This window comes from Alligator mississippiensis, chromosome 4, assembly GCF_030867095.1.
Source record: "Alligator mississippiensis isolate rAllMis1 chromosome 4, rAllMis1, whole genome shotgun sequence".
NCBI classification, from domain to species: domain Eukaryota; kingdom Metazoa; phylum Chordata; order Crocodylia; family Alligatoridae; genus Alligator; species Alligator mississippiensis.
Genome location: NC_081827.1, coordinates 160178934 through 160206149, shown reverse-complemented (window position 1 = coordinate 160206149; position 27216 = coordinate 160178934). Strand labels below are relative to the sequence as shown.

General features: G+C 46.5%; 1 protein-coding gene and 1 non-coding gene across 2 annotated transcripts; both read right to left on the bottom strand.

The window, feature by feature from the left end:
• CD79B (CD79b molecule) lies at positions 1-26516 on the bottom strand. The gene is made up of 6 exons (XM_006274780.4): positions 26368-26516; positions 19684-19725; positions 11603-11914; positions 10431-10549; positions 8715-8756; positions 1-4224 (listed from the first exon to the last, which is right to left on the bottom strand). Exons 1-6 carry the CDS (start codon positions 26432-26434, stop codon positions 4126-4128), a joined length of 681 nt encoding a protein of 226 aa, XP_006274842.1. The 5' UTR covers positions 26435-26516; the 3' UTR covers positions 1-4125.
• On the bottom strand, positions 7434-7506 carry TRNAC-GCA (transfer RNA cysteine (anticodon GCA)). The gene has a single exon. It is a non-coding gene; the product is annotated as a tRNA-Cys (tRNA).
• Positions 26517-27216: the final 700 nt, after the last annotated feature.

Below are 27216 nucleotides of genomic sequence, written 5' to 3'. Positions count from 1 at the left end.
AACACATTTTATTACATAAGGAACCTAATGGCATTTAAAATTAAAACAAAACTATTCTTAGGCTGAGACTTGTTATACTCTAGTCACATGCAGTAATGGAAATTAAACACATTAACAGCATTAAGACACATTTGCTGTCAAAGCTTTAAAGAACTAGGCTGAAGTGTTACAACTGTATTTGATATCGGTAGCTTCTTCTGCAATTAATTCTGTTCAATGGCTAGTTCATAGAACATTAAGAAACAAAATGGCAGCTGAAAAAAGCAAGATAGTTTGGTTTTTTTCCTCCAATCTATAAATAGAGACTAGTTTGAAAGTATGAGTCCTACTAGCTCTAAGATATGAAGGCTGTAACTGGAAACCATCAACTCAATTATCTGACTATATATTATAGCTGTATTGCTAAATAAATGAGTTTTAAATGCAAAACGTATTTGGTTAAACTTTTTCCTTATATTTCCAATATATTGAAGGTACTGTTACTCAACAAATAAAATCAGTTTTAAAATACTGTTTTCTTGTGCATTTGTAATTGAATTCCCATTCATTTGCATCCAATTTCCATCCAAAAGAGCTACCAATAAATAAGAATTAATTGACTTTTGGGCATCACACAAACTGGAGCAATGCTGTGATTCACTTTCAAGAAGACCCTAATGATGCACTGCAGTTGTAAGGTTAGCAGGTATCCCTTGATGCCCTGTTACTTATACTGGACCTGGGGTGGGCTCTCTTCAATAAACAAAATGGCATTCATGAATAACACAGGCTGGCTTATACCTGCCCAGCCATGTGTGTGACCTGTGGAACTATTACAGCCATTTTTTCTGCCTGGTTCTCAAATGTCTAGCTCTGAGACCCCAGCTGAGCAAAGGGGCCAGGATTAGGTTGTTAGTGGCAAACCCCACAAAATATAAGAGACATGTGGCCAAATCACCACTCCCTGCCCCAAGGAAGCCTAAAGATAAATGTAGTGGAAGTGGGTGCTATTGGGTCTTGAATCTCAACAGTGCTCTGCATTCAGGTTCCAGCTGGCAGGGTCAGGAGCAATGAGTGCACAGCCTTTCTGGTCTTTGCTGAACCATCTATTTGCCAATTATTCTACATTTGTTTCATGGGCTGCTGCTTTGCCCAAACAGTTTTATCTGAAAGTCCATATGGCCACATAAACAAGGGCAGAGTATGCCCTGTGAAGTTCCCATCTGAGGGAGTGGGGTTAGGAATTGCTATTGTTCATGCATCTACTGATATATCATACATAGGAACAATTACAGGCTGTTTTCCTATTGTTATTGCTATCCTGATATAAAATCTGTTCCCTGCCTCCCCCCCTCCGCCCCCCAAAAGCAAAACAAGAAAAAACAACAAACCTCCCAAACAAGACACCAGCCACCCATGTGTCAGAAGTCCCATTCAGAAACAAGGTACAATATGTGCTTGAGGTGTATTAGGTAAGCCAGAAAGATCAACATATGCATGTGACCAGATCCAGGATCCTTTCATTGCTGAGGGAGATTTACCTGCCATGGTTATGGAAAAGACCTCATGGTTCAGCCATTTCATATCATGCTAATTTATCACATGTTTTGTACCACTAACAAAGAAAGCTGAGGATGCACTTACCAGTATGAAAGCAATTTTTCTATCAATGCTGCAAGGCAGGGGTTTTCAAACCTGGCACAACATGGGCCACATCTCCTGGATCTCTCCTCTCCTGTTTGCAGTTGCATATCATCTCTGTAGTAGCCCCACAGGAATTGTTTACACAAAAGGTCATATTAGGGGAGCACAAATGGAGTGTCTATCTCCCTTCTGTCCCATGAAGAATGAGTCTCCCACTAGCCAGCCCTTTGTATTTTTAGCTCTCCAGGAATGTATTCTCTTTAGGCAAATCCTGCCGCTGCTGGTAGGAAAATGCATCGGGGTGCTACTAAGCCAAACACCCAGGCTGTATCCAAGCCCTACTGGCTTTTCTTGCAGTACATCCCTGGGATTTACCCTTCCTTGTCTGCAGTTAGAACTCTGTTCCAGGCCTTTACAACCTCCTTGCTTTGGGTATGTCAAAGAATCACAGAATCACAGCAAGTTAGGGTTGAAGGGACCTCAGGAGGTCATCTAGTCCAAACCCCTGCTCAAAGCAGTACCTTCCCCAACTAGATCATCTCAGTCAAAGCTTTGTTTAGCTGGGTCTTGAAAACCTCCAAGGATGGAGCTTCCACTACCTCTCTGGGTAACCTGTTCCAGTGTTTTACTACCCTCCTAGTGAGAAAATTCTTCCTAATATCTAACCTAAACTTCCCTTGCTGCAACTTGAGACCATTGCTCCTTGTTATATCATCTGCCACCACTGAGAACACTCTAGCTCCATCCTCTCTGGAACCCCACTAACTTCAGTCTGTCGTTTTTTTGTTGCTCCATGGGTGCTTTCTCACTCTCTTCTATGCTGTTGCTTTGTGCCTGAAACAACTTTGGAGGAATCCCCCTAGCCACTGGCCCAGTCCCCTTCAGGATCCTCCCCACTTCTCCTGCAAGGCCCACAGTCAGTTGGCAACCTATGGCTTGGTAGGTGACTAGCAAAGGGTTGTTTGTCACTGTACCTGACACTTTCTGCCATCCAACTCAGTTCTATGTTTATCTGTTGTGCCCTACCTTACGGGTTCTTTGTGGCTGGGACTGTTCCCTTCCATGGCTATATGCAGCACCTAGCACAATGGGGCCAGGGCTTCTGTTATCTTTAATAATACAAATCAGTGACGAGGATATGCTTTTCCAGGCTTCTTGGCTCTTCCCAGTGAAAGAAGAACTTTCTCAGCTGACTTGGCTCCATGCAGATCACCAGCATGTACTAAGCGTGTATGGCTGCTGGTTGGCAGAATTCAGCCTGAGCACTGCTGCTCAACCACACTTTGAGAGAGCTCAGATATTTCATCTTGCAATGGATGAGCTGTGCAGCAAAAACCACAAGGTGATCCTTGAAATGTTGTTGCAACAGGTTTTAACTGACATTAAGGGGACGTGTCATTAGCACTGAGCTAACACTCCATACTTTGGTTCACAAAAAATGCTCTTCCAGTGGGTTAGTTGATATTAAATGATCTTGATGCTTCTTATTGTAGAACATGTATGAGCTAATCTAGTTACAATTGCAACTGAAGCCCTTAAATATATTAGCAAAACATGCCTGGGGCTGTGTCTCAGGAAGGAGCCAGTCTTATTTCTGGGCATTTAGCAGGAATAACAGAATGCTGATTTATTAATGTTCTTTATTAAAATTTGTAAAAACAGTTGAACCTACAATTGACATCCTTTTTAATAGATTCAGAGATCACAGGCCAGGTGGGATCATTGTGGTCCTCTCCTGGACAAGACAGGCCACCTGACATCCTTGAATTCAGGCCTGTATGAACTGCAGCAGACTTTTTAGAAAAACATCTAGTCTTTCCTGCCTCTGGGCTAGATGGGGTTACCAGCCCTCACTATTACCCTTACACTCTTATTCCTGAAGATTTCACTGGGTTCACACATGGTGTGAGGGTCTGCTTGGCCTGAGGAAAAAGATCACCATTTGGCCATTTGGGATATGTTTGGATCTACAAACTTGCCTGCTCCTGTCCATATTACAGGGCATCAGAAGAAAAAGCTATTTATCACAGCAGACTGGAACATTTGTTGCTTTAAACATGCAAGGGTTCTGTAGGGGTCCAAGCACCTGGATATTCAGGCTGAGGTTAAGTCAGTGTTCTTACCAGCTGGTAGCAGTTTGCTACTAATATCTGCAATGCACCAAGGAGGCAAAAAAAATTCCCCGAAAAACCGGATGCTACAGTCCAGACATGGATACAGACCCAGTAAAGCGAGCACCAAATATACAGCACCAAGACTAAATCAAGCTCTGCTAATGGTTACAGGAGGCCGCTGTGCCCATGGGAGGATTGGGGGCTGTTTTCAATGTCCCACCATCTTGTCAGTTCATGATCTTGCCCTGGAACATACAAGTCTGTAACAGAGCCCACAGCAGGGGCCTGGGAATCCTGCCCCTTCAGGCATCAGTGGGAAGCTCACGGGCACTGCAGGTATGAGAAGCTTTGCTGCTAATGTATGCAAGTCACCTGTATGCAGACTCCCTCACTCCTGGCACGGATGCTCCCCAACTGTCCATTTGGCTTTGACATCCCGAAAAGGTGCAATATCCTCATAGGTGGCTGTTTGTTCAATTTCCAAGCCCTGCGCAAAGAAGAGTAAGACTGAGACACTGCAGGGGACATTTCTATGGGCGGGATTCTGCTCTGAGATATGCCTGTCCACCTTCCCTTATCTTAGGGACATCCTCAGCTACACATGATAAATTCAGGGCAGAATCTGGGATTCAGTGTGAAGCTGTTCAGCAAGAGGTCATTTACCAAAGCAGGGTCTGAAACTGAGGCTGCCATCCTTGCCACAGGGACTTGAGGCACCTTCCCTCAAAGCTCATCAACTAGCCTGGCATCCCTATTTAGAAGGGGCTAAAATAGATTTTGCTCCTTTGTGACTTCAAAACATGCATTTTTTTTTCCACTTGCACACCCTGGGTAGATGGAGAACTAGTGGATTCTGACATCCTAAGAGACTGGAAGTATCATCTGGGCTGGGAAGAGAATTTGAGTCACATTGGGCACATCTACACAAGATGCTTCAAGCACAGAATACTAATTCTACTGTGTATTAGTGTCACCAAAAAGCGTGCACTGGGGCTAATGTGCAGTAGTGCTGATTATGGTGCATTAAGGTAGTATGTGTAATTACAGGTACTAAACTTAATGCACCATAATAATGACATTACATTAATGAACATGTAGATGTGCCCACTGCTGAACCTTCTGAGTTTTGCCTGGTTTTATTAGCAACTATTCAACTACAAGAGTTAGCTAACAGTTAGAAAAAGGTTGTGTTAACAACCCATTACTTTACCTCTAGCAAAATCTCACAACATAAAACAAAGACACCCAAACAAATGCTCCCTTTATACCAGGGGTAGGCAATTATTTGGGCCCATGGGCCACATAGGGAGTTTTGGGCAGCTGTTGTGAGCCAGGTCAGCACCCCTCTCCCAACAGCTCACCAAACTTCCCTATGTGGGATGGGGCTGTGGGGGAGAGGGAAGGCTGGAGTTGGCATGGGTGCGGGTGGCAGCTTCAGCAAGGTCAGCCTTTGGCCCACCCTTCTATCCCAAGGGGGGGCTCGGGAAGATGCTCTGATCCCCAGGGGAAAGCTGCCACCCGCATCCGCTGATGATGCCAATGCCCACCGGGTGCTGCTTCTGGCAAAGACTGGGAGCTGTTGTAAGCTGCAGGGCTGTGCTGTAGGTATGGAATGGCTGGGAGGGGCAAGGGACAGGAGGAGGAAGCGGGGGAAGGGGGAGACAGAGAGTGGTGGTCCTGCCCATACTGAGTGGCAGTGGCTGGTGCTGGGCTCCAGGCAAAACCAGGACCAAGCAGCAGGTGTGGTCACCACTTCTGGAGCCCTTCCAGCTGAAGCTGCCCAAAGCCTGTGCCACAGCTGCCTTGTGGCTCCTCCTTGCTGCTGTTGCCCCACACCATCTTCAGGCTGCCCCAGGCCCATGGGGTGGTAGCAGTGGGGAAGAACTGCAGGGAAGCCCTGGCACAGGCTCCAGGCAACTGCAGCCAGAAGTGGCAAGTGCACCCATTGCCTGGTCCTGCTTTTGCCTAGCACCCAGCACTGGCTGCTGCTGCTCATCATGGGCAAGACTGCCACTCTCTGTCTTTCTGTTTCCCTCTTCTCCCCTTTATCCCCCTTGCCCCCTGCAACCATCCTGCACCTTCAGCACAGCTCTGCAGCTTATACCAGCTCCTGGCCCATGCACTATAAGCAGCACCAGGTGGGCTCCGCTGTGGATGCAGGCAGCTGGTTCCTGCTGGGGATCGGTATGGAAGAATCCTCCTCCAGCTTTTAAGATTTTTTTCCTTTGCTTTGTCTTGGTCTTCTCACCTGTCTGTCAATCTTGTTGTTCTGGGTTATAGCATACATGATATGAATCACTTAATCTCTATTGTTTTAAACTATGGCCTCATGACCGGAGAGGGGGGCAGTGTTTTGAGTCCCAGTTAAGGTGTGATGCATTTTAAATTGGTTGGTCAGCATAAAACAACACCTGGCCTTGACTGGTTTGAGCAGGTGAGGTCAGAGGGGGCTATTTAAGAGAGAGGCTCTCCAGGGAGAAGGAGAGCCATGTTGGGACTTTTACACAGCAGACTGAACCTCTGCATTCCTCACCCACTTCTGGGATGCTGAAATGAGTAAATTACCAGAAACTTATCTAGAAAGGTAGCTTATAGTAATTTAGAAGCATTTAAAATGGCTATCAGGCCATTTCTGTTTGCTCTGGGTCTTCTTTTGATACTTCTCTGACTCATCTTCCCCACCCCCTCAGCCTATCCTCTCTACCCAGTAAAGCTATCTGCTACAACAAGCTTTGTGGTACATGTTTGAGAGGGAATAGGCATGCCTTTGCATTCCCTTGGCTTGGCTGACTAAGGGAGGCTACTTTCTGTGCTTCAGGTTAAAGGAAGCACCCCAAGATCTAGCAGGGGGTCAAGCACCAAGAGCTACAAGGCTGGTGCACCCTGGGGGGCACAGGACCTGGGCAACGACCAAACCCTGAGTGGCAGCGGCAGTTACCCCAGGCTTGTGAATGTGCTCCAGGAAGGGGGTCAGCCAGTTATAGGTGCCCCAGGGGAGACACTCGGAGCTTGGTAGGTGGTTTCATAGTTTCATAGTAGCTAGGGTCTGGAGGGACCTGAACAGATCATCTAGTCTGACCCCCTGGCACAGGCAGGAATGAATGCAGGGTTCACAAGACCCCAGACAGGTGATCATCCAACCTCCTCTTGAATTTGGCCATGGTAGAAGCGAGGACCACTTCCCTAGGAAGCTGGTTCCAGATTTTGGCCACCCTAACTGTAAACTATTGCCTTCTGATCTCTAACCTAAACCCATTCTCCATCAGTTTATGACCATTGTTCCTCGTCACCCCAGGTGGTGCTGGAGAGAAAAGGGCTTTGCCTATTTGCTGTTGATCTCCCCTGATGAGCTTGTAGACAGCTACCAGCTCCCCCCTCAGCTTCCTCTTGCTGAGGCTGAACAGGTTCAGGTCCCTCAGTCTCTCCTCGTAGGGCCTGTCCTGCTGCCCTCTCACCAAGTGGGTGGCCCTCCTCTGAACCCTCTCCAGGCTGGCCACATCCCTTTTGAAGTGTGGCGCCCAGTACTGGACGCAGTACTCCAACTGCGGCCTGGCCAAAGTCGCATAGAGGGGGAGCATCACCTCTCTGGACCGGCTTGAGATGCACCTTTGGATGCACGACAAGGTATGGCTGGCCTTGCTGGCTGCGGTGGCTCATGTTAATCTCGGAGTCAATAATGAAAAAGCTAGCTTTGAAAGGTAGCACCCAGATTTGAACTGGGGAATCTCTTGGTCTGCAGTCAAATGCTCTACCACTGAGCTATACCCCCTATGCTTAATGCCTTGCACAGCAGGGTGGGTAGCTCAGTGCAGAAGTGCCCCCTATTAGCCTGCTACCATCAAGGCATCCTCCCAAGTCTGCAGGTGATGCTGCTGCCTCAGCACATCAGCTGCTATCTTAGGCAGTGGCCCTGATCCCTGGTGGGAACCTGCAGGCAGCATCTACAGCTGATGCCAGCCTGTACCCAACGCTGCTTCTGGCATATGAGGCAGGAGCTGGTATAAGCTGTGGATGGGGACAGGATGTGTCCACCCACCTGGCTGGCACAACAGCAGCCAGAGCTGCCGGCTCCCTACGTGCCAGATCCTGTGACTTTGTGGCTTCTGATCCCTGGGCTGGATACAATCAGTTGGTGGGCTGGATCTGGCCCTCAGGCTGTATTTTGCCCACCCCTGCTTCATACCCATTTACTGCTTTGACGATAGCCCCACTACATTACATTAACTATCATTAACCCTAACTATTACTGCATGCCTATTTTCTTCCCATTAGCCCATAGCAGCCATGGCCAGAGGGGAAGCCAGAGCAGCTGCCTCCTGAGGGAGCCATAAGCTCTCTAGGATTCTCTTCAACTAATTGTTCAACCCAGGAGGGAATCTAGATAGACAAAAGCTGTATCAATATAATTTACACTGGGGTGTTCAGCCCCTGGCCCACGATTCTGTGTCATCTGGCTTGTGGGACTTCTCATGGGTCCAGAAACTTGGCAGTGGGGAGTACTACTGCCAAACTTCCAGACTTATGGCATAAAGGCCCTGCATTGGGCACCTGATTGCAGCATAAAGGTCTGGGTGGGCATGGTGCTAAGGCCCGGGTTCAATCCCAGTAGTGGGGGCTGGGAGAGGGTGGCACTGGCCCCCAGAACCCAATCTTGGTGCATGTGGGTGGGAGGGGGTGGCATTGGCCCCCAAGGCACAATCCCAGTGCAAGGGGGTTGGAAAGGGATGGTGCCAGGCCCCAAGGCCCAGTTCAGCCTGCAGACTGGCCCTGTGCCATTCTTCTGGCCTGTGGGACCAAAAGGCTCAGCATCGCTGTCCTATAGTGATATATTATACTAATAGGGATTTAAATCTGATACATTCTAGAGTAAATTTGCTACTGGTTGGATGCCATTATACTGGTCGAGGACTATACATTGCTTGTCCACAAGTTTATTAAAAATGGTATAAACATTTTGCCTGTTCACACCAGACTTACCTCATAGGTGTGGTCTTCATCAGAAATGTCCTTGCCATCACCCTAGGGGGAATGGGGAGAAACAGGGTAAGTTCAATAATATTTCAGGTGAGTGAACTGTGGAGTCTTGCCTGAGTGCTTCCTGTCAGGGTATTCCGAGTGGGTTTAAACTTTCAGTACTGTGCAATGGTGCCAGAAGGGCTCTCTGGCAGCTGGTCTGTCTAAGAAAAGACATACTTGACACACGTAACACAGTTGTGTTTTTACAACCAGGGGCATTGCCTGTTGTGATGGCCTGAGATTTACACCTAGAATCCTTTGCATTAACCGTCTTTGGCTAAAATACCATAGCATGTTTTGCATAAACCAAAGTCTTTTCAGCCCCAACAATGGCAAAAAGCTGTCACAGGAGACCTGGTTGCACTCCCGTTAATACCAGCGACTCCAATGGAGAGCTCTGACAGTATGACCAATTGCAGACATGGATCCATTGTGTATACCATCAGCACAGACTCCTGCTCATCCTCCCACACTCCAGTCCTCCGAGGACAAACCAGGAGATATGGATGGGCTGCCATTCCTAGTGCAGAGGGAGGACACCCCCTCTGGTCTGCCAGAACGTGGATCCCACAGCTTTCGGAGGAATTCCAAGTGCTTCCACAGCTTCTCATTTTAAAGGTCTCAATGCTTTATTCCTCAGATGAGCCAAAGAGATGATTTTCTTTCTCTGAGCAAGGACTGTGCATGACTAAATCCAGGCCAGGCCACACCCTGCCCTGTTTTGCCCACCAGCCATAAAAAGCCAACAGGCTTTTGCAGGGCAACTAGGGCTGTGTGAAGCAGCTAATATTCACTTCGGATTCGGCTGATTCGGGGGACAGTGATTCGATTCGGTGATTCGAATCACTGTCCCGAATTGATTCGGCTGAATCTGATTTGGAGATTCGGATGCCGCCAAATCTGAATCACACAGGCTTCATCCCCTGCCTGCTCTCCCAGCCCGGCAATGGCTACCTCACCTACCCCCCCCACCCCCCCCAGCTCCCTGCACTTTGGAAACCCCCCTCTCCCCTGGACTCACTGGTTCCTGCCAGCTGGGGGGCCATCCCTGCTGCCCCCCCCACTCCACGCTGCATGGGGGGCTCTGCATGAGCCCCCCCATCCCTCCCTGCTGTCCCAGCCCCCCCACGGCTGCCCTGGCTGCTCCAGCTTCAGCCATTTAAGAAAAGAAAAACCCAAGGGCAACCCTTGCAGTCTTACAAGCAGGATCCAGGAAGAGTAGCAAGACGATATTCAGTATAACCCTACCACTCGAGAAGCAATGAAGGACAGCAATGGTCTCTCCCTTCTCCATCTCTTGCATATACTCTGGCCCTAACCTCATTCAGGTGCCTGAGTTCTCAAAAAGAGCTCGGGGGGGGGGGAGAATCGTCTGCTGAAGAGACACAGTGGAAAGTGAGCCTCTTCTGGCATAGCTAGGTATCCCTCCCTCCCAGAATTTCCTCCCCACCATCAGAGCTGGAGTCCTTGTTCCTCAAGAAATCAAGGATTCCTATCCTCATTCTGTGTATGCTCACCATGCATGGAGCTAAGGGCAGACATGGAGGTGGCCAAATATTGCTGAGACAGGCCAGGGGATGGGCTGACTTCACTTGTCAAAACGCCCAGAGGTGTCTGGGCTCACCGGGCTTCCTTGACCATTTCCAGGAATGCCAGTGGGAGGTGTCCATTACTTACTTTGTCCAAACACAGGAGCATGGGGACGCTCACAAAGATGACCAGGAGAATGGACTGGATCATGATGATGGCATCTTTCAGCGTGTTTCGGTTCTGGACTTGCTCAATGGTGCTGAATCCTATAAGTATGGAAACATAAAAAATTGGACACTGTTAACCCTTTGCAGGGTGATTCTCACTGACAGGTGGTGAATAAATATGGGGTGGCTAGAGTCTTGTGATGAAACAGGTTTGAGGGCCTAAGAGGATACCAGTAGATGTGATACTGCAGACTGAAAGCCCTGTGTGATTCAAGCCTGTAGCAGGTATGTTCATGATGGCTGTGTAAGTCCTACCCACAAAGCAAGTTATCAGAACTTCATACACTTTACCTCGTGTCAATGGGGTTATTTTTCCACATCCCTTCTGGAAATACAGTATGATCATAATTTCATATTAGTAATATGACTGCCTCATTCATGATCAGCCTCATTGCACTGGTCATGGCATAAAACCAGGAAGACATTGCCCCTGCCCAAATGTTTGGATAATTTATTTCCAGTGCACAGCCTCATAAGTTCAGGCTGATCCCCAGATTTTAAAGCTGGAACAAGATCTTCAGTCCTCCAGGATAATTTCCTGTTGAGCACAGGCAAAAGCCCCTCACCTAAGGATTCTGGCATTGAGTCACATACTCAAAGGTTGTAGTGGGACATATCCTGGATGGGGTCTGACAGAAGTAAGTCAGATCTGAAATAATTTAGAAACCAGCCAGAGAATGGGTCCTTTTACAAACAGAACTCAATGCTCCTAAGGCAACTTCATCAGTGTTAATGGCTTGAGGTGCCATCACTAAACATGATCAGAGAGAGAGTAATTTGTTACCAAATTCAAATTCAGCCTGACACGACATACCCTGACAGATCTGCAACCACTGTTAATGGAAAGGGCTCATTTGCTATTGTTCTGCACACTTATTTCCCTCCTGGTATTATGGCTGCTAACTTATTCATGCAGATGGTTATAGCTGGATTGGCAAAAGATCTGAAAGGGAGCACATTGGAATGTGAACAGGATGCCAAAATCCTTTTGAAAATCCCAGCCTCCAGGGTCTGAACAGAAAATATTTTTAAAAAAAATTAAAAATCTCTATGACTAGATAGATAGATAGATAGATAGATAATGCAGCTCACCTATTACTTTGAGTTCACTCCCACATTTGTGTTTCAGTTGCACAGACCCCATAAGGCTTGCATTTTCACACAGGTAAATGCCATTGTCTTCATATTGGATTTTATTGATGGTCATCTCCAAAACTGTATCTTTCGAAACCACTTCAATCTTTGGCAAAGCACTTCTGATCACCTGGGGGATATTATCTTGTTCACTCATTTTGTACCACCGGATGCTGCTACCATTTTGGTGATGGCAGATGAAGTGAACGTTGGTGTTCTTTTTGGCAGCCACATAACGAGGGTATTGCTGAAATCTTGAGCAGGATGTAACTAAGAGGAAGTAAGAACAGTCCAGGGTTGGGAGGGAAATGAGAAAAATGGATATTTGTAGGCCTTCAAGTGCTTCCCCAGGGGGTCTTGAGGCAAGAGGAATTTTAACATGGTTATTGTTTCCACATGCTTTCTGGTCAAGATCTGGCAATTGCTGACCAAATGCCAAAATGTGTATCAGTACAAAATGAAGGACCAAAAAAATATGTACATATCCAGAAGGGGCTTTGTCTCAGCTGGAATTTTGCTGGACACAAATTGAGCACAGGACATGTACAAACAGTCCTCAACACCCGTGGAAATTAGAACCTTAGGGTGTGTCTATATGGCAATGTCAGTATGTCCTGAGAGGGATGCCTCTGAGCTCGCTGTGCCTACCTGCGTATACTTGGCTGCTCCAAGCCTGGAAATGCAGTGGTGAAACCACTCCCATAGTATCTCCAGCAGCCACTGTTGGGCACACTGGAAACAGATCTCAAGAGGAGCAGTGGGGGGATGTGACCCACAGAAGAGGAGAAATAAGCTTGTCTTTAAAGGCTGTTAGCATCCTTCCACCTGTAACAACCGGCAGGTTCTTGCAGGTTGGAACGTGAGTTGTAGTGGGGATGATTTGAAGGGTGACATCAGAAACACCATGGCCATGGAGAGTTTCATAATAGCTCCAAGAACCTACTGTGTCTCATGGCTGCAAGCATGAGATCCAAGGTCTTATTGTCCAATTGGAGTCCCTTTATTATTGCACAGAGCTCTGAGCATGAAACACCAGCCTTAATGGGTAGCAAATAGTCTAATAGCCATGGATTGTACTTTCTTCCACAATTATTCCATGCAATATTCTGCAGCAAGGTGACCTTTAGGCAGAGGTTTTATTTAAATAGGATATTCTCCAGAAGACTTAGACCCAAATCCAACAAACACACACTTGCTGGACTTGGCTCCGTTGAGTTCAATGGACACCTTTGCTATAAGCATGTTTGAGTGTTTGTTCAGAATCAGGGCTTCATGTTCTGCCTATAGTTTTCACATTTTCTTTGTTTCTTTACCTGACAGGTTTGAATTTCATAGCAGACAAATAACTTGCTTGCCATAACATTTGTTGGAACTCCCTTTTTTTTCTCTTTGGAAAATTTTTGGGCAGAAACTGAAACAATTCAAACTCTTTCAGGCAAAACCAGAATACTTCACTGGAATCACAGTTCAGATGCTTTATGCTCCTATCCACTTCTATACTTTGGGCTCCTTGGTTGGACTACAGGTCCCATGATGCAGTATGCTCTCCCCAGTCAAAGCAGGCAGTGCATCAAGGTAATCCTTGGTCCTGATGCCACAACCTAGTGGTTTGGTTGGGGAACCTGTCCTATAAAAAATAATTGGTTTTCAGCCTCTTAATGAAAAACATAACTGCTTGTGGAATGCAGGGACTTTCTGTGAAATTGTTTGTTTAGAGGAGAATCCAATTTTCCCATGAAAAACAGTTTCAAGGGAAAAGTTTTGCTTGCCCTGGATGTAATTACTTAAAACTAGTCATAATATTTCTTTGAAGTGGTAAAAAATGTGCTCTATGCTTAACCTGAAACAACTTTTAAGAGATTAATAATTAAATGCTAACTTACCAAGTTACACACTTGACATTTGTAGTGCTGAAGTGATGTTGTAGCTATGATGGTTCAGGAAATATGCAAGTTATCATCCACAAAAATCCTTGCTTCTTGAGTACTGACATTATAATTTTATTGAATCCAATTTGAGTAATTCCTTATAGTCGAATTTAGTTTAGTTGCTTCACAAAATCACGAGCATTTTATACCTACATCTTTTTAATGCAAACTGTTTAGAGTTGCAAATTTGGCTACTGAATTTTTTCCTTTCCCCATGTTATTTCTCTTTTTCCTAATTAAAAAAAGGAATTATAAAACCACAAATGACTGGGAAAAGACAGACAGTTCAGTATCTAGATTAGTGACTCTAAGCAGCTTACATTAGAGGGGAAAAACCTCCAGTAATAGCTTCCATGACATATCACATGACATTAATAACAGAACAACGCATAAACCTTTAAAAACCGTTACACAAATAGCACTACAGAGTTAAATTTATCTTGATTAATTTCAGCTCAGTGCTCAGTATGTGCCCTCTCATTGCAGTTAGGGGTGCTGACCTACTTTAAAGTTCCTTTTCTAAAGTTGGTGGAAAATGCTGCTCTCTAGAAGCCAAACCATGACATCTTCACTTATGATGACTCATAAATGACCCATCACTTGCTCAGGTCTTTTTTTCACACTTGACTCTTCTTTTAGCATGTTTTGCTTCCTGAGTTTTGTGTTGCCACTTGTTGACGAGTTTCCAGGCTGATTTCGCCTACAGCATTTGTTATTTATAAGTTAGCTTACCAGAGGAGAGGAAACACCAGAAAGTCAGAGAAGTAGGGCTGGAAGGGATTTCCAGAGGTCATCTAGTTGCACCACTTGCCTGAGACAGCATCATCCCTGTCCAAACCATCCTATATAAGTCCATTGTCTAACCTCTTAGCAAAACTACACAGTCACATTGGACACAACACAAGGCATAACACCCTAATCTGTCACAGGTAGAGCAGGGGGACAGTCGCAGCTAACATCATGGTGCCGCAAAGGTTGTTAAAGTACACTTGAGAGGGTCATGCCCACTCAGAGGAAGGCAAAACCCCCACAGTCCAAACCAGTCTGACTATAGTGTAAAATTCTGTCCTGAGCTCAAATATGGCAATTGGTCTGATCCTTAGTGGAGCTGCAGGACCCTCTAGCCAGGACCCCCTGGGTTGAAGTCCTAGCAGGAAGATTTGCATACCCCAGGCACAATTCCCAGCCTTGGCTACCTCCAAACACCAGTGTCTCTGAGGAAGGATTAAAAAAACCCTGACACATACAGCAGGAGGAAGGGGAAAAAATGCTCAGCCCCATGTAGTTAACTGGTAAGCCCAGAAACATGGGAGATTCCCATAGTAAAACAAAGGCAGATCTATGGTTGTATCATCCCTGACCAATGCCTGTCCAATCTCATCTTGAACACCTCCAATGATGGAGATTCTACAACTTTCCTAGGCAGCTTTCTAATAGTGAAGAAGATATTCCTGATATCCAATCTAAGCATACTTTGCTACAACTTCAAATCATTGGTCTGTATCCTACTCCCTGCATCAAGGGAATAAAGGTGTTTTCCCTGTTCTTTATGGCAGTCCTTCAAGTTTTGAAGACTGCTATCATAACCCCTGTGAAGCACCTTTTCTGCAAGCTGAATTTGCCTATTTCCTTCAACCTCTCCTCTTACAACTTGCCTTCCAAATCCTTTATCATTATTGTCACCCACTTCTGGACTTATATTGAGTCTGTAATTTACCAGGACTCCCAGATCCCTCTTCATAGAGTTGCCATCCAGCCAGGTGTCACTCATTTTGTATTTGAATTTTGATTTTTCCTCCTAAGATATAGCACCTTGCATCTGCCAGCATTGGATTTTATCCTGTTAGCTCCAGCCTAGCTTTTCAATCTGTCATGATACTTCCAAATTGCATTCCTGTTCCTCAAGGTGTTCAAACTCCTTCGCAGTTTTGTGTTGTCTGCAGATTTGTTCAAGTATCTTTCTATGCCAGCCTCCAAATCATTAAGAAACATGATGAACAGCACTGGGCCCAGGACAGGCCCCTGTGGTGCTGCACTTGAAACCTGCCTTTCTGACTTGGGTCCATTTATAATTACCCTTTGCTTGTGGCTGTTGAGCCACAACTCAAGTGCTAGTGGCTAGTGGCTTTTGTCAGAGGACTAGCCAGAGGACTGTGGCTAGTGCTTTTGTCTAGCTGCATCTGCTGCCTCCTGCCACCCTGGAAGCTTTGCAGGGACCTGATCCTGATGGACTAATGCTCCCCTGTGTCCATTGGCAATGCGTGCACGTGGGTGGATGTGTAGGGGGTGCACCCCCTGGAAGCACCAGCCACAAAACCGGAAATGCACTTCTGGTTTCGCCGCTGGCTTGGCGATCGGCCGCTGGTGATCAGCCGGGCTGGTGATTGGCCACTGGGGGATCCCTCCCGGTCAGCGATCTGGTGCCCCCCCAAAGACTGGGCAGGAAACCGACTGTGTTCTGTCACTCTTCACTGCTCAGGAAGCTCCACTGGGCCTGATCTGGACTTCCCCAGAGTCCCTATGATGGCCACCCTGCCCTAGATTCATAGATTCATAGATGTTAGGGTCGGAAGGGACCTCAATAGATCATCGAGTCCAACCCCCTGCATAGGCAGGAAAGAGTGCTGGGTTTAGATGACCCCAGCTAGATGCATATCCAACCTCCTCTTGAAGACCCCCAGGGTAGGGGAGAGCACCACCTCCCTTGGGAGCCTGTTCCAGACCTTGGCTACTCTAACTGTGAAGAAGTTCTTCCTAATGTCCAGTCTAAATCTGCTCTCTGCTAGCTTGTGGCCATTATTTCTTGTAACCCCTGGGGGCACCTTGCTGAGTAAAGCCTCACTAATTCCCTTCTGTGCCCCCGTGATGAACTTATAGGCAGCCACAAGGTCGCCTCTCAACCTTCTCTTGTGGAGGCTGAAGAGGTCCAGGTGCCCTAGTCTCTCCTCATAGGGCTTGGCCTGCAAACCCTTAACCATATGAGTGGCCCTTCTCTGGACCCTCTCCAGGTTATCCACATCCCTCTTGAAGTGCGGCGCCCAAAATTGCACCCTGTCCCATCCCCTCTTATTATTTAGGGATAATATTTGTATGTACATTGATCTTGGTTGTATCACTTCTTTGTTTTATTATTTATTTGTACTGCAATACCTCCTGGGAGTTCTAGTAACAGACCAGGACCATTGTGCTAGGTACTGCATATCACAGAAGAAAAAAATATATAGTCCTTTAGTTCTTAGAAAAGACACAAATCACCTCAAAGCAGGTATTTGCTCCTTAACATCCAGACGCATTACCCAGGCCAGCGTTACAGGATCTGAGTACCTCATGGTTGCTAGTGGATGTTAGCTTATGGCCCTGCTGGGAGACAGGAGGGCCTCAACCCCAATTTACAGAAGAGAAACTCCGAGGCAGGACAAACTAAAGACTAGCTACAAAAAAAGACTGGTGTGCTTATGATAAAGGGCTTGGAAAACAAGTCATATGAGGAGACGTAGAAGGACTAGGCATGTTCAGGTTGCAGAAAAGGTGCTTAAGAGGGGACATTATAGCTGTCTTCAAATACTTGATGAGCTGCTATAAAGAAGAGGGAAAGCACCTTTTCTTCCTTGCTGCAGAGAGGATGTGGAACAGTGGGTTGACGTTGCAGCAAAGTATGTTTCTGGAAAAACTTCTTCATTGTTAGAATAGTGAGGCAGTGGAATAGATGCCTGGGGAAGTTGTGGATTCTCCATCACTGGAGGTGTTCAAGAAGAGGTTGGACAGCCATTGGATAGGGATGATCTAGGCATAGCTATGCCTACGTTCTACTATGGGTATTTCCCATGCTTCTTGGCTTTTCTGCTTGACTCTTTCCCCCCTTTCTGCTACATGCATTAGGGCATTTTTAAGCTTCCCTCAGAGGCATTGGGTGTTGGCCACAGCCAAGTCTGGAGATTTTGACAGAGGTGTGCCAATGTTTCTGATGGAACCAAAGACAGTGGTCCCTGGCCCCTTCATTCATGTCACGCTGATTGCCATATTGACTGGTCAGGAAGGAATTTTATCCCATAGTCAGATTGGTATGGACTGTAGGGGTTTTTGCCTTCCTCTGTAGCAGGTGGCATGGGCCTCTACCTGGGATCTCTTGAGCATATATTGACAACCTTGTATAGAAGTAGGACATTGACTGCCATAGTTCCTTTGTTTTGCCTATGGCAGATTAGGGGTGTTATGTCTTTGTTGTGGCAGTGTTGATGGTAGTATTGAGGCTGGGGAAAGGTATGACGATTGCTCACAGGTGGCAGCGGCAGTGGCGGCAGTGGGGGCGTGGTGGTGGGGAGCAGGGGTGGCAAGCGCCTACTGGTCGTTGGCAACCACCCGCAGACACCACCGGCAGTGTTGACGGCGGGGGCGGGGTGGTGAGTGGCAACTGCCGGCAGCGTTGACGGTGCATCTATCAGGGGGTGCACCGCCAATCTCAGGGGGTGCACGTGCATCTGTGTGCACCCCCTATGCATTGCCAGTGGTTATACATTGCCACACTAAGGGCACTTAGAAGGTGAGCATCTACACGCTAAAGCTCGTTAATTCATGCTAAGTACCCTCTGACCATCTCAAAGTTACACCATTTCAGATGAGGGTTAGCTGTGGGTTGTGTTACCTGTTTCACCTGAGGGTAACTTTAGTCTGCTCAGCAAAGATAAAATGAGCAATTTGCAGTTCCCCAGTATCCCAGGATGCACTGCTCCTGGCCTCTTCCCACCCCCAGAGCTGGGACAGAGCCCAGGTATCCTGGCTTCTGTTCATCAGCCCTCTAATGGCAAGTCAGAGGTGTTCAGGAAAAAAATGGTATTAACCCTTAATGTGCGACTGCCTGCAGCCCATTCTAACTTTAAAAAGGCTTAACATTTCAGAGATTTAGTATGGTCTAAGTGTCATGTGTAACTTCACCCTATGAACAAAACCTTTTTTGTACACAAATGCGTTCTGTGCTATGTAGTTGGTCCAATAAAAGATATCACGCAGAAAAATTCTTGCCTCCCACATATTTCCTGGACCATCTTAGCTACAGCATCACTTCAACACTACTCAGACTGGACTGAAATTCAACGGAAAATAGGCAAATTCTGCTGAGACTGGGAACTACTTTTGCCTTGTTGTAGACTATTTTAAAGGGAAGATAGTGAGCATGAGTTGCTAACAGAGAAGGGATGGAGTTTTGTGGTTATACATTTTTGCAATAATTTAAGCAATAAGCAGACTGAAGAATTAAGTCGCTAGTTTGCTAAAACAGTAATGAGACAAGCAGTGGCAAGGAACTGGCACAATTACGTTCCATGGAAAGATCTCTGGGGGTGCTTTACATGTAGCATGCTTGGACTCATGTTGATGGATGTTTTACACATATTATTTTCATTGCTTAGTCCATCTGTTTAGACTTGTAGACTGCAAAAGGCAGGCACTCCGGATCCCACAAGCTGGGAGCTCGGCTGTTGGAGCCATCAGCTGAACAACCACCTCAGAAGATCTTCATTGTCACTCACTGGATGCATTTACATGTGCAATTAGCATGTAGCAAACTCTGGTACAGTTTGCACTGGAGTTTATTGCTTCCAGGCACAGAGTTTACATGTGCATCTGAGACCACAGAATGTTGAGCTGCGGCAGAGCAGCTCTGGCTGGCAGGGGGTCCAGAGCGTCAACCTGCTAGCCTGGGGCTGCTCTGCCCCAGCTCAGTGTGCTGTGGCAGGGCTGGCTAGGGCAGTAGGGTGCTTCAGTGTGAGGCTAGCCAGCAAGCAGCTCCTGCACTGTAGCACCCCGGTGACCCAGCCAACCCCGGTCACCGTCTCTGTGTTTTGGCTACAACTACTCTGCTGTAGGATAGTACTTGTCCCAGACATTAATATCCTACAGTGGAGTTAATTTACTGCACCCTAATATGGGTGCATGTGTCAATGGTTATGCTTTACTGTGGAGCTAATTAGTCAGCTCTGCAGTAAAGTGAACGTGTAGATGCACCCATTGAATTTTACCCTTCTCTGTTGGGAGTGAAGGAAAAAAGAAGAGCTTTCTGGGAAGTCTTTTGGGGCTAGCCCAAGAGCCACAAGGCGGGAGGTTCACATTACTGACCTACGTTCTGCTCTCTTCTGTCTTTTGTGGCTGAGATCACACCTGCAACACAGGAGAAGAAAAAGTGAAAAAATTGCTTGTGTTCCTCAGAGAAATCTTAGAAAGTTACCTTATATACCAGCCTAAATGAAGGCTTAATAAGACCCATGGGCATAGTGAGCTGCTGCAGTGCTCTGGGCAGAGTGCCAACCACTGGAGAGCCGGTGGGGGGAGAGGGTCTTACCTGTCCCAGATCTCCTCACATTGGCAACAGCTTGTGTATAAATGCCCCTTGAGTACAGTTCCCTGGTTGACCTTGGGCAACTCACTTTGAGCTACATGCAGAAAAGTATTGCAGTGCTACATCTGTATTTTAGATCTTCAAAACTCTTGCGCAGTTGCTTGACACATCTAAGGTTTTTCCAGTAAAGATAGCTAAATGTTTGATTCTGGGCATACCCAGAACTGCCTAAACCTTTACAGAGCTATGTAGCTGGGTGCTTAGCTCATACCTGTCTCCTTAGGACCCACACACAAGACATGCCTCTATCTTGCCTGCAGGGTGTGGGGCTAGATCAGAGGCATTCTCAGCACAGGGCTAATGGACTGAGCACTACACAAAACATAGGAAGAGGCATTTGTGCCTCCATTGCTTGCATAAAAAATCCTAGTGGTAAGAGCACTTATTGAGAAGGAGACACATGTTTAGTGCCCTGAGGGAATTCGCACCCACAGCTACCACCTGTTAGGAGAGGGCCCTGTTCACTAGGCAATAGACCAGGGGTCAGCAACCCCTGGCACACATGCTGAGCATGGCACACAAAGCCATTTTGCTTGGCACACCACTGCCAGCCTGGGTTCTAAGCAGCTGCAGCCAGCCCACGGAGCCCAGGCTGCTCCCAGCAGGCACCTGGAAGGCTGCAAGTCCTGCTGCAAGCGGACCGGGCTCTGTGGGCCAGCTGCAGCTGAGAGGCTGCAAACAGCTGCTCCAGGCTCCAGTATGTCTGCACTCTGGCACCTTCCAAGATAGAGATTGTGGTTTTCTGCAGCACTCCAGCCAAAAAACATTGCCTACTCCTGCTATAGGCTATTCTGCAGTAAGGCAGGGTGGGGTGAGGGTTCCTATCAGTCCCTTCTGCTGAAGCTGTTCTACAGCAGAAGAAAATATTCACTGGACCAAAGAGTGGGCCTTGTTACACATTAATTTTAGGTGTCTCTGGGAGCTCTTAACCCCTGGATTGTCCACACACACAGACATGTAAACTAGATTTATGCACCCCTTACACATCTTAAAGTTACACCATTTCAGGGGAGGTTTATTTCTGATCTGTGTTACCCTGATTGTGTTCCAAAAAGTGTGCCCACTCCTCAGAGAGAGACCACTCAAGTTGCATCCTCCAGCATCGCAGGATGCAGTGTCCTCTCCCCCACCCTCTTGTTCTGTGTGGACAAACTTTCATACCCTGGACTCTGCTGCCCAGGGGGGGTTTATACTCTCCCCCTTCCAGCCTCCTGCTCCACCCCGTGCCAACCCATTTGTTCAATCCATCCCCATGTAAAGCAGGGATAGAAGCCTGTCCTGGCTCACCAGCCCTCCAGTGGCAAGTCACAACTATGCGGGTTGTGGACAGTCAGAGAAGGTTTTTAGCCTGAATGTATGACTGCTCTAAACTCAAGCTAACACTGATACCGATCAACATTGGAAAATCTCAAGGTGCAATGTGTAACAAAGGCCACAGAAGCATGTGGCACCCTGCTGCTGGTGAGACTACTTACCTTAGGGATGGGCAACCACTGTCCAGGCCATCCAGTTCCTCAGTCACTGCTATTTGTGTTGGCCAAGTAGGTTTGTTACTGCCTCTCCCACTGCATTTTGGGTAATATTAACTCTTTGCGCACAAAACAGTAGTAGGGGTTTTATAAATGACGCAAAGATAAATAAACTCAATGGCCAGGGTTGACATGGGATTTGAAACAAGGCCCATTATTTGGGATTTTAAGCAGGACTCCTATCCCAAAAGTCTGACTCCCTGAAGGTATTTTGGAGCCGTGGGAATGAGGAATCTAAATACCTATCAGGTTCTGGGCCAAAGTTGCTGAGCTGTGGGCAGGCAGACCTCTGCCTCTGTGTCCTACAACTTGAGCCAGTCATTCCAAAGCCAAAGTCTCCATTGCCACGTTGTGGTTGTCGCACCCACTTCCTCAATGGTGCAGATGGGCAGGAAGCTCTGCTCTGTTTACTGAAGTGCTCCAGTGCACAGCAGTCTTTTCATATTTCTATGAAAATGAATCTAAAATGGTGTGGGGGACTTGGACACAACATAAAGGTGCGTGCTAATCTGCAATGTGTCAACCAAGTATTTATACTCCATGGCCATGCCCTCATTATTCCTGGTTTACAAAAATTTGTAAGAGTGAAAGGTTCTTTGTGACTATTTGAACATAAGATTGGCAGGGATCTCCCGGGTCACTGAGTCAAGCTGCCCATTCCATACATGTGATGTCTCCTGGCATCATGCAGAAGTCCCATAATTGTGACCATTATCTCTGCCTGCTGCTGTGTGAGCTAAACCTCTTGCCATTTCAGACATGTGTCTAAGATAGGCAAGGAAGGATGGATTGTTCTGTGTGTATACAATGTTGCAGAACATCAGGGGTTTCCAGGGCCATAGAACACCATAAGAGGCTCAGATACTTTCACAGATTTGGCTTGGCAAGCATGAGAGGGAAAGTACAACAAAACGGTAATAATAAAGATGCTTCTTGACCTCTGTGGCTTTTGAAAATCATAACATGAGGATTAAAATCAGTTCTTTGTTACTCAGGCTCAAGAGTACAAAGCCAGAGACCACGGTTATTAGCCCTAGATGTGTTTATATATAAAACATTTTGGATCTATGTAGCAAGTGGAAGAGGGGACCAGGAAAAAAAAATCAAACCCTTCTGGAACAGACAGAATTGGATGGAAAAAAAATAGGGGGGTGCATATAGTCCATCTACATTATTACATGCAGATACACATTTTCTGTTTTCCACTGAAATGAGTTCAGACAGCAATGAGCTCTTCTGATTATGCACAGATGCCATACAGAATAGATTTTACATTATGGACAATTTGCTAGCTTGTTACCCTCCTTTTTTTCACTTGCATCCAAATTTTCTGTGTGCACTGCCTTGTCCTTTACATGATTCATTGTTCTGAAATAATAGTGACACGTATACCTGGAATCACCTCTGCTGTTTTGATGATTGTATTCATAGACACTGCACCTTTAATAAATGCCAATTTTGAAGAAAATTTCTCACTTCCCTGCTGTATGATCATCACATACAAACTCTTCTTGCAGACAACCATATCCTAAACCTAATCAAGCTCCTTGTTAAAAAAATGATTAGCTTGGTTGCTTCAATCACTCCAAAAGCAAAGGTGTTCAAAGACCTCGTGCTCTGGTGAGGAGGAGCCTTCTTTTCATTCCCAGCCTTAGTTGATTCATAGCCAGTTTATCCTCATTTGTTCTTGTGCCAACATTGTCCTTTAACTTAAAGAGCCCCTTTCTTTCCTTGGTTTGTTCTTTTCTTTCTCCCTCCTTGCCCTTCTTAATATATTACTGGAGGGCAATCAAACCACCTCTCAGTCTTTGCTTTGCTAGGCTAATCAATACAAACTCATTTCTCCTCTCCTAAAATAGTCTCTCTGCTCCTTAGACCACCATGGTAGCCCTTCTGTGCATCTGTTCCAATATGAATTAAGACTTCTTGAAACACTTGAAATGTGTTTTGTAACAAGACAGTATTAATCCAGAGCAGAATTCTTTCTTCTTCACAGGTTCTTACCCCACATCTATCTGAGATAGATCTGAGTGCCTTCTAGCCATGCATTAAGCAATGCAGCTAACATATGCCACTTGCCCTTTCTTCTCTCTTCTTGGGAAGAACTGAATGAATCATGTATTGTTTTATATTGTTTTGTTTTGATGTGGTTTGGGGTTGTTTGGTTTTTTTCTAAATGTACAAGCTGCCTTCTGGGCTCAGAGCCCTTGGGTCATATTTTCAAACTTTCCTCCACAACCTTAAGGGCAAGAACCTTAGGGTTTTTTTAGAAATGAAAGTGGAAAGTCGCATATAATCACTTGATTCCATGGGTTGGAGCCTTGAGAAGAAATGCCACATGTGGGGAGAGTTGTGACAAAATTGTGAGAGTTCAGCACAGCAGAAACCAGCTTTTCTGGTTGAGTTTTCTCAGGCAAGGCCTTCAAGGAAACATTTTCAATGACATTAACATTCCCTGACTGCTGCCATTGCTCCTAATCGCACAGATTTCCTCTCATTCTCCATCATAAGAAACAAAGACCAATGGATTTGGTGTCATCATCCCCAACTTTGTAACAGCTATGCTCACTTGTTCAGGAAACATAACCCAAATCCCATGACCAAGGTGATCAACTACAGCAGAGGCGAACAATTATTTTGGGGGGAGGGCTGCTTACTGAGTTTTGGCAAGCCATCAAGGGCCACATGACAGGCAGCTGGGGCACATAAATATTAATTTTCTAAATTTTTTAGGGGCACTGTGGGCCGGATAGACTGGCTTGGTGGGCCGCATCCGGCCTGCGGGCTGCATTTGCCCACCCCTGAACTATACCATAGTGGTACCAGACAACAAATAACAAGGTGAACCTGTTGGAGGATGACTCATGGACTGTTTTCATCCTGGGGAGAAGAGCCAAGAGCCACCGATTGCAAACCAATACAACTTATCCTTATTATTCCCTGTATATATTATACACCACCACCAAGGAGTCCCAATTATGGACCAGAACCCCATCTACTCATTACTGTATGTATACAAAATGAAAAGATGGCCCCTGCTTTAAATGGCTTCCAAGCTAAGCCCAAGACAGCAGATCACCACAGGCAGATGAGGGAGCAAAAGGAAACAATGAGAAGTTATTGTCAGTGACGAGCAGAGGATCTTAGCATACCAGCAGCCTAACCATCATTAAGCTGTTTGGAGGCAATAACAAGTAATTAGGAAACATGGGAAGAATTCATTGTGCAAACCAAAGAAAGGGCAAAATTCATCAGGTCAGTTGATCATTAGACAGGTCTCTCTTTTGCTACAGGACCTGCTGTACATCCTTTTGCTCCACCACAGCATGTGATGAAGACCCATCAGGAAGGCCACACATTAAAATAATGCGGGGTCCTTTCCACTTGTGTGACTAGCTCCTGCAAGGACTTCGCTTCCAGGATTCTGCCCGTCTGATGTGAAACATCTGGCCTTGGAACGTTCATTTGGACCACTGTTCATGTTAGGGCCAGCACTCCTGGATTGCCAAGCCAGGAGGGACTATTAGATCTCACGATCTGAGCTGTTGCCTTGCATCCAGCTCCCTTGTCCTTGACACAAGAAAGATGGTTGATTACCAGGAAAAAACACCTACTGGACACCCCAGCTGCCCAGCAAAGCCCTAGAGGGACTCCAAGTGTATGAATGATCAAGATCTTAATGGCCTGCTGGAGCAATGTCCCTAAGAAACGTTGAGAGTGGATCATTTATCTGGCCTCCGGTATTGAGTATCAGAGCATCTCACAATCTTCAGACAATTTAACATCCATCCTGGGTAGGCTGTGCTGTCTTCTCTCCTGTACAGACAGGGATGTGAGACACACTGCAGCCAAGGGCACATCTCCCCAGCAAAAGGTAGAAGTCTTCGTAGCACCAGCTGGGGTAGTACCTGAGCTGAACTGGGCTACTGTGGGTAGCAGCAGTGTGGGTGTTAGCATGTGCTAGCAACCAGAATATACACCCGAGGTCCCTGGAGAGTCTGTTTCCTGGTTGCTAGCACATGCTAATACCCAAGCCATCATGTCTTCATGCTATTGACCTGCCCCAGCTACTCAGTTAGTACAGGTAGGCTAGCACACACTACAGCCACATACCTCTGTTCTGCCATGTAGATGGTAGACTTACCCCAGATCACATAAGAAGCCTGCAGCCACTGCAGGGGATTGAAACCAAAACCAGGTCTCTAAGCTCTAAATCCAGAGTCCTGACTGCTGTGTGACTTTTCTGCTCTTTCATTTGCTTTTGCGGTTGAGCAGTACAGTGTTCAATAGCAGTAGCATAACTAGGGTGGGATGAATGGGGCACCTGCCCTGGGTGCAAATTTAGTGGGGTGCCAGCAGCATCCCACAGTGCTTGGCACCCACCCCACTTCCATGCTCTCTAGTGCTCAACAGCATCTCTTCCCAGGGCACTGAAATTGTTAGTTATGCCTCTGTCCAGCACCAAAAATAAGGACTCTGCTCTGGGTAGGCAAAGAGCTAGAACTTCCTCTCCCTCCCTCCTCACCAGGAGCACAAAACAGCCTCTAGCTTTCTCTCCCCCAGGCTACACAATGGTGTGCAAGCCCGAGGCTGAGTGCCTCTGCTGTGACATTTGGGTCCTGTTGTGACAGAAACATATTTCTACATCTGCTTGCACAAAGCAAAGATTTGGAAAATGGAAGGACACCAGGCGACAAAGCTTAGGAATCACTGAGTTGGGTGTTAATTTTTTAATATGCCCACCCAGGACCAGGGGCAATTATTGATATTTTAGTTTAGAGTGCACATTTATCAAGAATCCCCACTTAGATTCATTTAACTATGACTGTAAGAAGCTAAAACCCCATTAATTTAAGGATGATAGGATAAACCTACCTGCAATCAGGACTATAATCCAGAGCTGTGCGTGTGGTACCAGGAGCCTCTTGCACAAAGTAGCCATAGTTACTGCAGACAGGAGAAAAACATCAAATCTCCAGCCCTTGTGTTGCTTCTGCAAAAACCTTGCGAACTCTCTGCTTGGCCTCTTCTGCAGACTAAAAATGGCAAAGCTTTTGCTATGCAAGGTAGGCCTTTCCTGTTAATGTAAATCTGGCTCTAGTGGTACTTCCCCTGGGGCCTGGTTTTGAATATGGCACAGTCTCTACTGTAGGCAGTGGCTCTCCAAGAGGAACCTCCTTCCCAACCCACCAGGTCAGGCTGAGGGGTAATGGGCAAGAAGACATAAGTGCATCTGAACTAGTGTCACTCAGGTCTGTCCAACACAAAGCTGTGTTGACACAATGTGTTGCTTTTTGATGCCATAGGTTTGCATGTGTCTGCACAAATATGGTGTAGGATAGCAAAGCCCCAACTGTCTCCTTCATCAAACCATCACACTGAACAACTCAAGCTCCCCACTAACACACAGACTGTGGCAAAATGCCAGCACAGTCATATTCCACTGACAGTAGTGTTGGCAGCTGCAAGCTGACAAAAGTCCTGATGGCAAAACTTTCCAGTGTTTACTTAGCCATATGGCGCAGAGGAGCACCACATTGTTCTCAGACCCAGTGGTCCAGCTCCTCCTTCACAGTCCACAAGATTAATCTTGATCCACAGCAGCATTAGAGAGAGCGGTGTCTCAATCCCTAACACTATTTCCAATGGGTCATCTAGGATAGGGGGCACTTCTGCCTGCTTTGTGCAAGCTCCTGGGCATTCCACATCGCCTGCACTGGCCTC

Bases quoted from the DNA above. Each gene is read 5' to 3' on its own strand.
- CD79B (XM_006274780.4), bottom strand. From the start codon at position 26,434: ATGGCTACTTTGTGCAAGAGGCTCCTGGTACCACACGCACAGCTCTGG. The intron at 10,550-11,602 runs GTGAGCTGCATT...CCATACTTATAG, and splicing joins GAGTGAACTCAAAGTAATAG to GATTCAGCACCATTGAGCAA. The intron at 4,225-8,714 runs GTAAGTCTGGTG...TTCTTTGCGCAG, and splicing joins ATGAAGACCACACCTATGAG to GGCTTGGAAATTGAACAAAC.